This window comes from Hyalella azteca, unplaced genomic scaffold (genome assembly GCF_000764305.2).
Source record: "Hyalella azteca isolate HAZT.00-mixed unplaced genomic scaffold, Hazt_2.0.2 contig11122, whole genome shotgun sequence".
Lineage (NCBI taxonomy): Eukaryota > Metazoa > Arthropoda > Malacostraca > Amphipoda > Hyalellidae > Hyalella > Hyalella azteca.
In genome coordinates this window covers 27,651-40,070 of record NW_025941131.1, presented here as the reverse complement: position 1 = coordinate 40,070, position 12,420 = coordinate 27,651, and the positions used below count along the sequence as shown (strand labels likewise).

Genomic DNA, 12,420 nt, shown 5'->3' with positions numbered 1-12,420 from the left:
TTTCTCAACAAGTAACGTACCACATAACACGTAAAATTAAAATACCTGTACCATTTCACATATTTACTTTCTTGTCGACCCAGAGTCGTCAACTGATAAGACACAAAATGTTCTACCACTTACCTATCCTTAAAGAGAGCATTTTCTTATCAACTATCATTAAAAATAGCACTCTTCTAGAACTAAATGCGCAGAACTGACTACATGTATCAGCCAACTAAATTTACGAGTCTCCAGTTCGTTGGCTGCTCACAAGGATCGAACCTGTCATCTATACTTTGATGATAACAATTATTTGGCAGTGAAGAGACTTAGAAATTATTGGCATGAGTGTCTCTGCATGAGTGGAGGTAATAAATAATAAACTTGCAGTTGATTAAAACAAGTAAATTGCTAAAAGAACTGAAGAGGGTCTAAAAACTCTTAATGGACGGAAAGGAGGCTACATTTTGACGGAAGAGGGCGGCATTTACGCTAACAAATCGTAAATGAAAAATTAATAAAAGAAGTTTGCAAAAGGCACCAATAGTGGAGACCAGCAAAATTTCCAAATACTGATTGCCACTGTTTACCGTAGTACTGGCCTAGTGTATAGGCGTTAGTGGCCACGGAAGGACCCAGTAACCTTTTACACGAGGCAAGTAGTCAGATAATCAGTGGCGGTTAGCGTTTTAGAAGTTAGAGTGGCCGCCATTCCTGTCTCCGTGCACAACCTCCTTGAAAAACCAATTGGAGCAAACAATCAGTAAACACCAGTACCAGAGATAACAGAATAATTCGATTTATTTACTATCAAAACTAAAATCGCGGTAAAAGCATTGGCATTGGGAAACATACATTAAAAAATGGATGGGTCTTTTTGTCTAAATAGTGACATACTTTCCGCTCGTAACCCTGATCCGCCCTAAGGCTGGACATTGACGGATCATGAGGATTAAAAATAGGGCCAAAAGTGCATCGCTATTTGACAATTTCTCATTGATTCCAAAGTCTTATCTATTCCTTTGTACATATTCCTTTCTGGGTCCACTTAAATATTCCTTGCTTTCTACATCTCTGAGTACAATATTCCTCGACACACTACAATATTCCTTCGAGTAGAATATTGTATTCAGGGCAGAAGGCAACATTTGGGCAGCGGTTCATCCAGTTGCTGTTTACGCAAGACGAGTTGCTGCAGTTCACGCACGGCCGAATAATGTAACTTGACTTTACTGGGGTCCTTGCTGACCAGATCAATGACTGTCACCTGGCAGAGATACCAACCTAGGGGCGTGGACACCCATAACGGGCAGCCGGAGGGGGAGAACACGCAGGATGCCACGGAGGGTAAAGCGCACGGTTTAGATGAGGAGGGAACGGGGTTTGAAAGCAAGGAATTCTTGGCAACATTGTTCTCTGAACTTTCATTGCATATAGAACAATCATGGGACTGTGAACTAGCATTGTATATAGAACTATTATTGTTCTGTACACTATCATTGTACTGTAAACTATCTTTGTTCTGTAAACTACCATTGTACTGTAAACTATCATTGTTCTGTACACTATCATTGTACTGTAAACTATCATTGTTCTGTACACTATCATTGTACTGTAAACTATATTTGTTCTGTACACTATCATGACCAAGATTGTACTGTGATTGAACTGAAAGTGAGAGATCAAATGCAGCCTGCGCACGAAACTGTGACGAAGACTGGGCCGTGCGAGGAATATCTTTGGAAGGTTCTGTACAAGGCAATAACTGAGAGATCGTTTTGTCTGATGTAGGTGGAAAGATGAATAACATTGATTGATGCAGTTTTTACATTCATTTTTCAGTTTCTACATTCACTAGATTAATATCAGCTAAGTTTCCGAATTTTCGACAGTTTTGTTTTGTAGACATCCTAACAATCACAGCTAGAAGAATAGGACATAACATCACTAACATAACATCACTAACATAACATCACTAACATAACATCACCAACATAACATCACCAACACAACATCACTAACATAACATCACCAACATAACATCACTAACATAACATCACCAACATAACATCACTAACACAATATCACTAACATAACATCACTAATTAAGGACCAGATAGCAGGATCATGAGACTGCAGTCTTTGAACGTAAGGCCCTTCAGGAACTCTTGAACCTGTGACACCAGAATGCCTGCTTCGTGCCGCATTGCAGACGAGGAGTCGTCCATTAATAATTTTTTTAAACCATTTTCTCTTTCAACGAACGGTGACTGCAGCGCATTGGGAATAGGATCGAAATGAGGAGAACTTACAAGCTCATCACACTCGGAGATCACTTCACTAATCGGGAGAAGTTCCGGGAAACTGGCATCATCCGATACGGATTGAGATTCTATATTACAATTGAGATTCTTACACAGAACTTTACAAACACTGCAGCAAGAAACAGTGGAGGTTCTAAGCGCTTCCTTGTTTGCGCTATTTGTCATTTTAGAAGCGAGATCACAGCACTTCGTCTCACGAGGCGAGCAGTGACGTTCACAGCAAAAGAAAGATGCGGGACGCAATCCGACTTTGCCATGTTCAAATGATCTAAAAACAGAAATGTTTTTAGTTTCCTCGTCATGGAGGTGTTGTGATTTAGAGGCACAATACGGGTTTTGGAGTCCTACACAACAATTGCAAGAATGCCAAAAGAAGGATTCTGTTAGGTCCTTGACACAAGATTCCCTCAAGTCACAACTATTTAATCTAGAGAGATCCAAGGAATATGACCGAGTTTCCTGAGTGCAAAAAGGACTCAGGCAGTTCCTTCCAAAAGAATGCACTGGGGGAGAGATCAAATAAGACGGAGATACACTCTTGTCTGCATCTAAATTCTTTCCCATTTCTAAACAACTTTGCAAAGACGTACAGCCGTCTTCTTCAATAACCTGACAGACATCGTTACCTGCACCATCAGGAACCACACGAAGAAGTTCATAAGCTTGGTCCTCCCCAACCATAGCAATAAGACGCTCTAACGCTTCAAAAGCCTTGACGACACATAACTCAGACTGTTGGGATCGATACACCTTCTCCAAAATCGAATTTGGAGGCAAAACGCACTTCATTTGTTCCCTTGAACTCGGAGATGAAGTATTAACCCCGAGCTGTTGTCCATCAACATTTTCATGGAGAACATAGCACTGAGCAGCAGTATTTTGGTCGGTCGTCTTAATGAGATCATTATTAATACTGTTAGTTTGGAGCTTTTTACTTGAGAAACACAAATTTTCCTTTTGAGAATCAGTCAAACAGACACTCGCACATTCACCAAGAGTAGGCACAGAACTGATAGCGTTGCTTACATTTCTTTCATTTTCCAATGTACAGTATACAGTTTCTGTGCATAAGGATTCTGTACTCACAGAACCTAATCTAGAAAAACTGTTATCGAATGTTGATTGGCATCCTAGTATTGAACTTTCACTTCTGAAAGACTCACCGGGACCAAATCCCAAAGAATAAACAACAGGTTGCTCAGTTGAAGACATGTCACTGGGTAGGGAGATACTAGTCTTCTTATCGGGAAATTCTAGTGCATAACTACAGTCAGAAGATGTGGAAATGAGAGAATCGCTAGAGAGTTTTGAACTGAAATTTGCAGGTGCATTAGATTTGCTGAGTCTTTTCCTCGATTCTTCACTTAATGTAACCTCATCCTCTGATATACCATCGCTGCTGTTGCCGCTGTCTTCGTCTACAGAGGCGTTTTTCGGAGAATTTGATGTTCCTTCTAGGCTTTTAACTTGGCACTGAATTACATTGACCAAGCACTGGTCAATGTAAGGCTCTAATAAAGCTTTTTTCAGCACGGTAGACGGCATTGGAGAAGGTTCTGGTACTACAGAACTTTTTTTAATGCCAGATATATTACTTAACACATCGTGCATAAAAGGCTCAGAAACGGAAGAACAAGCAGAGTTCGAGGTAGGACTAGGACTATAGGTTTCAACCGAGGTGGAAATGGGCTGACAAGTTGAATTGTGCAGTGCAATTAAAGTGGACAAGGATCCAGACGACGCCTGCGAATGTGTATTACCAAGAACAAGGTGGGGTAAAACTTCATTGTTATTGGGATTGGATTTTAAAGGCGTAATTTGTTCGAAATTGTTCCTATTAGGTTGTAAAGTGACATTTTTTGAAATTGAATTATTGAATTGGCACCTGGAAGCATTGACGTTGGAAGGGATGCGATTCAAAGAAGAAAGATGTGATGTCAAAGAGAGGCAAGAAGGCGTACTTGAAAGACAGGAAGCTTCAGAAGGCAAATTGTTAAAATCAGGAGAATTGGAAACATGAGAAGGTAAAGCAGAGATATCGGGAGTCATAAAATTGAAGACAGATGGTGAAACTGGGACCTCAGATGGCGAAACTGGGACCTCATATGGCGAAACTGGGACCTCAGATGGCAAAACTGAGACCTCGGATGGCGAAACTGAGACTTCAGATGGCGAAACTGAGACCTCAGATGGCGAAACTGAGACCGATGGCGAAACTGGGACCTCAGATGGCGAAACTGTTGCAGGTGCTGCTGCAGGTGCTGCTGCAGGTGCTGCTGCAGGTGCTGGTGCAGGTGCTGCTGCAGGTGCTGCTGCAGGTGCTGCTGCAGGTGCTGACAGCAGCACGCACGGTATAACCTCACTCAAGTAACTGCAAACAAAACATATAAGTGGAAACTTGCCATATAGAAACTTAGAACTTTGAGAAACTTATACTTATAAAAATTGACCGATACTTATATCATATCTCGACACATATTCTGAAATCATTGCCATCACAGAACTTATGGATAGCATCATCCAGACTGAGGAAAGAGATTATGAAAAATTAAAGAAATTGCAAAAGTTTTGAAGAACAAGTTGCTTTCCAATTTTAGTTGAATACAACGTTTCAGTATACCGTCCAATAGTTCATGAAAATAGTATATACAAGTCACTACCCTCTAAGACCAGGATAAAACTTAATCACACAAAAAATAAAGTTATAACTTTTTATCCATTTAATCAAATTTAATCACACAAAAATAAAGTCACCATTTTTTATCCATTTGATCCAATATGACAAGAAAATTTCAAATCATCACAACAAAAAATACAGAAATAAATACCTCCGCGATACGATGGATGGTAACTCCTAAGCTAAATTACTACAGGCAAGACTAATATATTAGATAAACAATTCGAGAAACCCGTTGAGAAAGCAACATTCTCAAGTTAATTGGTTAATAATTCAATTATTTGTTATCATATACATATAATATTTTTTTAGAAATAGGCTAGAATACTCAAGTTAATTAATTGTGGCAAACCAGTTCAGGCATGGAACATTTTAAACTAAAAAAAACACTCTTCCCAGGAAAACAAAAATAATTTCTATACAAATATAAACTAGTCTTGTTAAGAGTTGGAAAACTGAGTCTGAAAACAGAACAAATAAACTAAGAAGATAATTTAAGGAGAAAAATTTATCCAAGAGAATTAAACATTGTAAATAGAAATAGATGGGAATAGATAAAGAATAAAAAGTAAATAATAATAATAATAAATGGTACCTGTACTGAGAAAGGTCCTCCACCACCACACCATCCTGTGTGAGACAGCATCAATTATTTATTTATCAATTAATTTACTTAATATAATTTAATGTCTTTATCTTTTATTAAATTCTATAGTATAATTTTTATATTTTATTAAATTATAAATTCTATTAATAATTTAATATATTTTTCTTTATTAAATTGAAGATCAACATAAGAAGGGAATTAATTGCCTAATTTTATTACATTTTAATGAGAATATTTCACTTGAAGACATCACTCAGACGCAGTAAAGATAAATAATAATATGCAATGGGAACATAAATAGGAGATATCCATTATCCAGTGAAGATATATTGCTGAAATATCCACTAAATCTGGATATATCAGTACCTAGTTTTAGTTGGAGCAGTAAGCTACAATTGCATACGTTATATACCTACAAATTTGACACATCTTCTATGCCAAATATTCATACTATTAACTGAATGGTTAAGATTATAATATTTATTAATAATTAATGAAAGGACTAAGCAACAATTGAGGATATATCCACTGCATGGAGTATGGGAGATAATTGCCTTGAAAAATTAACTGAATGGTTAAGATTATAATATTTATCAATTATTAATGAAAGGACTGGGCAACAATTAAGGATATATCCATTGCATGGAGCATGGGAGAGAATTGCTTTGAAAAATTAACTGAATGGTTAAGATTATAATATTAAGTAATTATTAATGAAAGGACTAAGCAACAATTAAGGATATATCCACTGCATGGAGTATGAGAGAGAATTGCCTTGAAAAATTAACTGAAAGGTTAAGATTATAATATTTATTAATTATTAATGAAAGGACTGGGCAGCAATTAAGGATATATCCACTGCATGGAGTATGGGAGAGAATTGCCTTGAAAAATTACCATAATGGTTAAGATTATAATATTTATTAATAATTAATGAAAGGACTGGGCAACAATTAAGGATATATCCACGGCATGGAGCATAGGAGATAATTGCCTTGAATATCCTGAGGTTGTTTTGAGGCGCTGCGAAGAGCTGCTGCACAGCTGCTGCCATGCGCTTCACGTCCCTGTACAAAATTATATTAAATATGATATATATACTTAAATATTATATATTGTAATATAAAATATATATGAATACATATTTATAATTATTGTTATATTTGTTTTAACATATATTTATATAGGTATATATGTTATATTTGTTATATTGTGATATTTGTTATATATATAACAAATGAATAAAGCTGCAAATATATAAATATTATTAGTCATAATGCAATAATTGTGCTCACAATAGTGATCAATACAACTGGTTTGATCCCAGATTTAAATTATTGATTATGATGCAAAACAATGTTTCACTAGTACAATGTGTGAGCACAGTGATGGTGACATGCCAGATGACAAGATAAACTATTATGACAAATATACGGTAACTAAAAACTAAACATGACAAAATATTTGTTATAATATTGTCATCAAAATATTTGTTATAATATTGTCATGATAAAAAATTACCACCAACAATAGCTGATAACAAATTGAATCTTTCAATCTTCTGTAAAACAACAAATTACTTTAAATGCAAATTTTTACAGCATCATAACTACCCTCTTCCTCACGCCTGAGCTAATTAAACCTCATTACGCTTCCTAATTAATTATAGTAAATTTATAGGAAACGCTAAGCAGAGGATAAATTCTTTTTTTATTTATTTCTGGTAAATGTGAACACATTTTATGACTACAAAAAGTATGATGTGAACTAACTCACATGTAAGGCCACAGTACTTATACTTAATAAATCAAGACCATTAAACTCAGATTATCCTTCAGAAATGGATTATTAGGAAATATTTTTTTAGATCTATTATAATCTTTTTCTACATTAAATTTCTAACAAAATATAGATTAATATTTATTGTAAACAACCCAGTCAATGGTTATTAGCATCTCATAATCTTGTTCAAGTTTCAATTGTATGTGTAACATACGTACGGAAAAAAAGTTGTGGAGGCTACACAATATTTAATAAACTTCAAGTTTTTCATTTAATAATTACTTACCCTGAGAAGAATTCTAAAGGACAGTAGTTGCTGTGTGGTTGTGGCTCACCTCTAGAACACTGAAATAAAAATTTCATTGTAAAAATAAATAAAATATTTTCAAAAACTATTTGTTTTGATAATTTCAGGCCTCAATATAAATACTACCTACTTTAATTTTCCTTCAAATGAAATTTATCTATAGGTACAAAGCAAATTAAAAAAACATAATTATTAATTACAATATAATTATTAATATAATTATAATTCACAAAATAATTGCTTTTTATGAATTGGTTATAGAGAGACAATGATTAGAGTATCTCCTAGCACACAATGAGCAAAGTTCTGTTCTACTTCTATGAACACAACACATAACAAAGTGGTTGAAAGTAACAGAGCCTAGACTGATATCAGAATAAAAGTTAATAGTTTTACAAAGTTTTGTAGTTTTACATGTAAGAATAAAATTTAGTAGATAACTACATTCCTCACATCTGTTAGGAATGTAGTTATCTACTACTTATCTACTACTTACGTTCCATCTACTACTAACTTGAAATGATCAGTATCTTGAATATAAATGCATGCAGTATTAAATCCAACGAGCAAGGTTTTTCAAGTAAATTACATAATTTACTGACCTTAATGAATTGTTTCAGGCAAAAGCGACACAGAAGCATGGACTCGTCATCCACTGGCTCTAGGAAGCCCTGTTTAGGCTTAAGCTCCACGCAGAGAGTGACAGGCTTGCGTGCTTCTCTGATCTTAGGATTAGCCTGAGAATAGTTCAGATCTCCAACTATTTGCTTATTGTCAGAGGGAATTTTTTTCCGGTCATTGCTTCTCTGCGGGTGACTATCTGGATTTTCTTGGAACGAGTCTTCCTTAAAATGCTTTGAATTGCAGAATTTTTTTTCTCTTTGACAGATATTGGATGCAAAACCAATGGTGTTTTCCAGTGTGAGCTTCCGAATACTTGAATTTCCAACAACTTGAGCTTTGTGAAGACCTAAGTTACTAGTGATAGGCAAGCTTGTGGACAATTCATCTTCATAGCCAATATTTGGGAATGGCTTCAACTGGCTTTCCTTGTGGTTCAAATAACAGGGATCAAGAGAGAGTGGAATACACTTGGGGCCATGAGCATTTATCTTATCATCCACATACAACTGTGCAAGAAATTTCTGTACCTTTAACTTTTCTACAACTTTTTTGGCTCTAATTTCCTCATCAGTCAACAAATGCAAATTATTTATAGGAAAAACTTTATGTAGGGGAACAGAAGAGCTTATGTTGGCCATGATTGAATCAGAATCAAGGCTTTCCAATTTCTTTTCCAAAGAGATACTTGTATTCTTAAAGAACTTAGAGCATTTACAGTTGCTAGGGGAGTATGCAGGATTGTGTTTACGTCTACAATTCTGGCACTGAGATGGATGATTTTCCTCATGTATGTATGAATAATATTCAGGTGTAACATGTATGGGCAGAGAAGTTTTTGTGTCATGGCAAATATTTTTATGAACAGAGCACAGTTGCACAGCCGATGAAACTGAATGGCATCCGTGAAAAGTTGTTGATGCATCAGGACAGAGGATAGCAATGCCATATGGATTGATGGTTTTGTGCAATCTTCCCTCTGAAAAATGTTTAATAATTCATGATAAGAAGCATTTAATATATTGTGATAAAAAGCACATTGTAACACCAAAAAAAATTCAAGAGTCTAAACTTGAGTAGGTAATTATCAATCATAATATAACAATCAAAAAACAATACAGTAATAAGATAAAGATGATTCAGAGATCAAGAACTATTAGAAACAATAAAAAAAACACCAAACAAACCTTCTCGAGTGTGTTGAAGCTGCTTTTCAATAGACTGCATTGTGTTTAAACTTAATCTCACTAGTCTTCCAGGCTTCACCAAACTTGGGCCAAAAAAAGAAAAAGCAATGTGGTTGAGAAAAGCTAAATCTCTGCAACACTGTCTTATTAGACAGCATTGTGGGCAAGATGGCACTGATTTATCACCACATAGATCGATTCTTTTGACACATCTATGCACAGATGAATAAGTAGCAGGTAATTTTCCATAACTGCATTTTAATGCACTACTTTTAGACTCGTTGCATTTATTAAACACATTTGATCTTTGAGAGGAATTGGCTTTACATCCAGCAGAGCAGGAGCCATGAGGTAGAGCACGAGTTTTATCAACTGCAACCTTCTTCAAGCGAATCACCATCCCCTGAACAATAGAAATCACTATATAGATACATATCACATTTTTCATATGACTCAGCAATACATATAAGAAGGTTACCTAGTACTTAGAACCACTGGCACCTGTTGTAACACAAAATTTAACTTTTCCAATAATTTCTGGCATCATTGGTAAATATTGGTCACACTCATCCATATTCTAGTCAGCAATATATTATATAAAAATCACTTCTTCAGCACTTACAAAGATTAAAGTACGAGTTTGATTAAATTTCGGCTTGTACATTATCATTAAAGAGTGCAGCTGTTCTCACTTTCAATTCACAAAACATTATAGCAAAATCAGGAATTGATGTCCAAAAAGAAACACACCATTTGATATAAATTCAGGGTGTAAATGAAGCAATAGTTCTCTTACAATATGGTATGAAAAAGTTCTTCAATAATGATTAAAATTTGAACACAATTATCAATTTAAACTTCATTGAGATAATATGGGATAATAACCAAATCAAATGAGTGTTCCAGATTTGTAATATGCATCATGACAAACAAAACATACAAGAACTGAAGGAAACCCAAAGAATCTAACCAAGTTTACTCAGAATTAATGATACTCACAGTGCCAATAATACTGATACTCACAGTGCCAATAATACTGACAACACAGTTGTCATTGCCTTCACCCAGCAACTGAAATTGCAGTTTGTCTTCATCAACATGATGATCGCAATCTTCAACAGCACAAGGCATGTGCTTGCCATAAGAAGGCATAATTCACCCACCAAATTTCTGAAACAGAACGTTTTTGATGAAGGAAGTATATACCGTATACATAAATGAGAGGTAACAGTCACAAGTTAGAAATATATGAAGGTAGTATGTAACATATATAGTGGCACAGTCAAGACTTTTTTAGATGCTTCCTCAAGTTTATTTTTGAGTCCTCTAAGTAGACCAGTCAAGTATTGATACCAGCCAGTGTGGAATTCTGACATTAAATTAACCAGTACACATAGCATATTGGAAACATAACACAGCACAGAAAATAACATAACAGAACATAAAAAAACATAACAGATTATGTTGTGTTATGATGCATTGGTTTATATTAGGATTTGTAATAAGTGTTGTGATGTGTTATAATGTGTTATGTTATACTGTGCCATGATACGATGTGTGATATTTTTTTGTTATGTTGTGTAGTGTAATAATGAGTTCTGTAGTGATATGTATAATAATGGTTTATGTTTTGTTTTATGTGTTGTCTTATGTTATGATGTGTTGTGTTATTATGTATCCTGTTATATTATGTTGTGTTATTATATGTCCTGTTTTATTATCTTATGTTATGTTATATTATTATCTTTGGTGTTACATTGTGATGTGTAATAATGTGTTAGGTTTAGTGATAATGTCTTATAATGCATTGTAACATGATATGTTGTGTAAACAATGTGCTTCTGTTATATTTTTTGGTATAATTTTTTTATTGTTCTATTTTATGTTACAATGTATAGTGTTATATCACGATGTTTTATATTATGTTATAATAATGTAAAGTGTTAGGTTATGTTGCATTATAATGTGTGGAGTTATGTTATGTTGTTACAATTTGTTCTGTTATGTTATGTTGTGTTACAGTATGTTGGGTTAGGTTAGGATGTATTATAATGCACTTGGTTATGATATGTTGTGCTATAATGTGTGGTGTTATGTAATGATGTGTTGTGTTATAATAATATTTGTTGTAATGTTTTGTGTTATGATGCAATGTCATGTTATGTAGTGTTATGCCACATTGATTGTAAAGCGCGTTCATCATTGCGCATCAGTCACATCAATCGCAAAGCACATGCGTCAGTCATCGGGCATTGGCCAAATCGATTGTTAAGCGCGTGCCTGTGCCGATCATCTGGCGTAGACCGTATCGTAAAATGCGTGCATCCGCGTCAATCATCAGGCATTGACTACATTGGTTGTAAAGTAGGTGTGTAGGTGTTGATCATCAGGCATTGGCCGCATTGATCGTGAAGCGCGAGTCAGAATCAATTATTGGGCATCAGCCATATCGATCGTAAAATGTGTGAATCCATGTCAATCATACCGCATTGTTCGTGAAGCGTGAGAGTTGGCCACATTGATCGTAAAATGCGTGCATCCGTGTTGATCATTGATTGTAAAGAGCAGGCGTCTATGTCAATCATTGAGCAACAGCTGCATCAATTGTGCAAGTGCGTGCATCATTGTTGGGCATCGGCCAAATCAATCATCAGACCATGGTCAGGAAGATGTGCCAGGTGCGCGGGAATTTATATTGTCATTTTAACAACCTGCGTGGTGCGCTGTACTATGCTGGTAAAAAAATGCGCTGTGCGCCGTACTTTTAGAAAGCTAAAATAGTTTAAATATGGACGCGCGGCAACGCAAATTACGTAATTACACTGTCAACCATACACACAAACGTGTATCCGCATTGTGTTGTGGTTTGATATGAGTTGCCTAGATTGCTAATGAGTCAACTCAGGACTCAGGTTCTAAGATTCAGCACAGTA

General features: G+C 35.4%; 1 protein-coding gene across 1 annotated transcript; it reads right to left on the bottom strand.

Annotated features, from left to right (window-relative positions):
• Nucleotides 1-1,111: 1,111 nt before the first annotated feature.
• LOC125178584 lies at nucleotides 1,112-10,657 on the bottom strand. Its single transcript, XM_047882724.1, has 11 exons — nucleotides 10,511-10,657; nucleotides 9,488-9,890; nucleotides 8,282-9,279; nucleotides 7,659-7,717; nucleotides 6,585-6,657; nucleotides 5,579-5,613; nucleotides 4,192-4,282; nucleotides 3,681-3,800; nucleotides 2,882-3,056; nucleotides 2,096-2,374; nucleotides 1,112-1,266 (listed from the first exon to the last, which is right to left on the bottom strand). Exons 1-11 carry the CDS (start codon nucleotides 10,637-10,639, stop codon nucleotides 1,112-1,114), a joined length of 2,517 nt encoding a protein of 838 aa, XP_047738680.1. The 5' UTR covers nucleotides 10,640-10,657.
• Nucleotides 10,658-12,420: the final 1,763 nt, after the last annotated feature.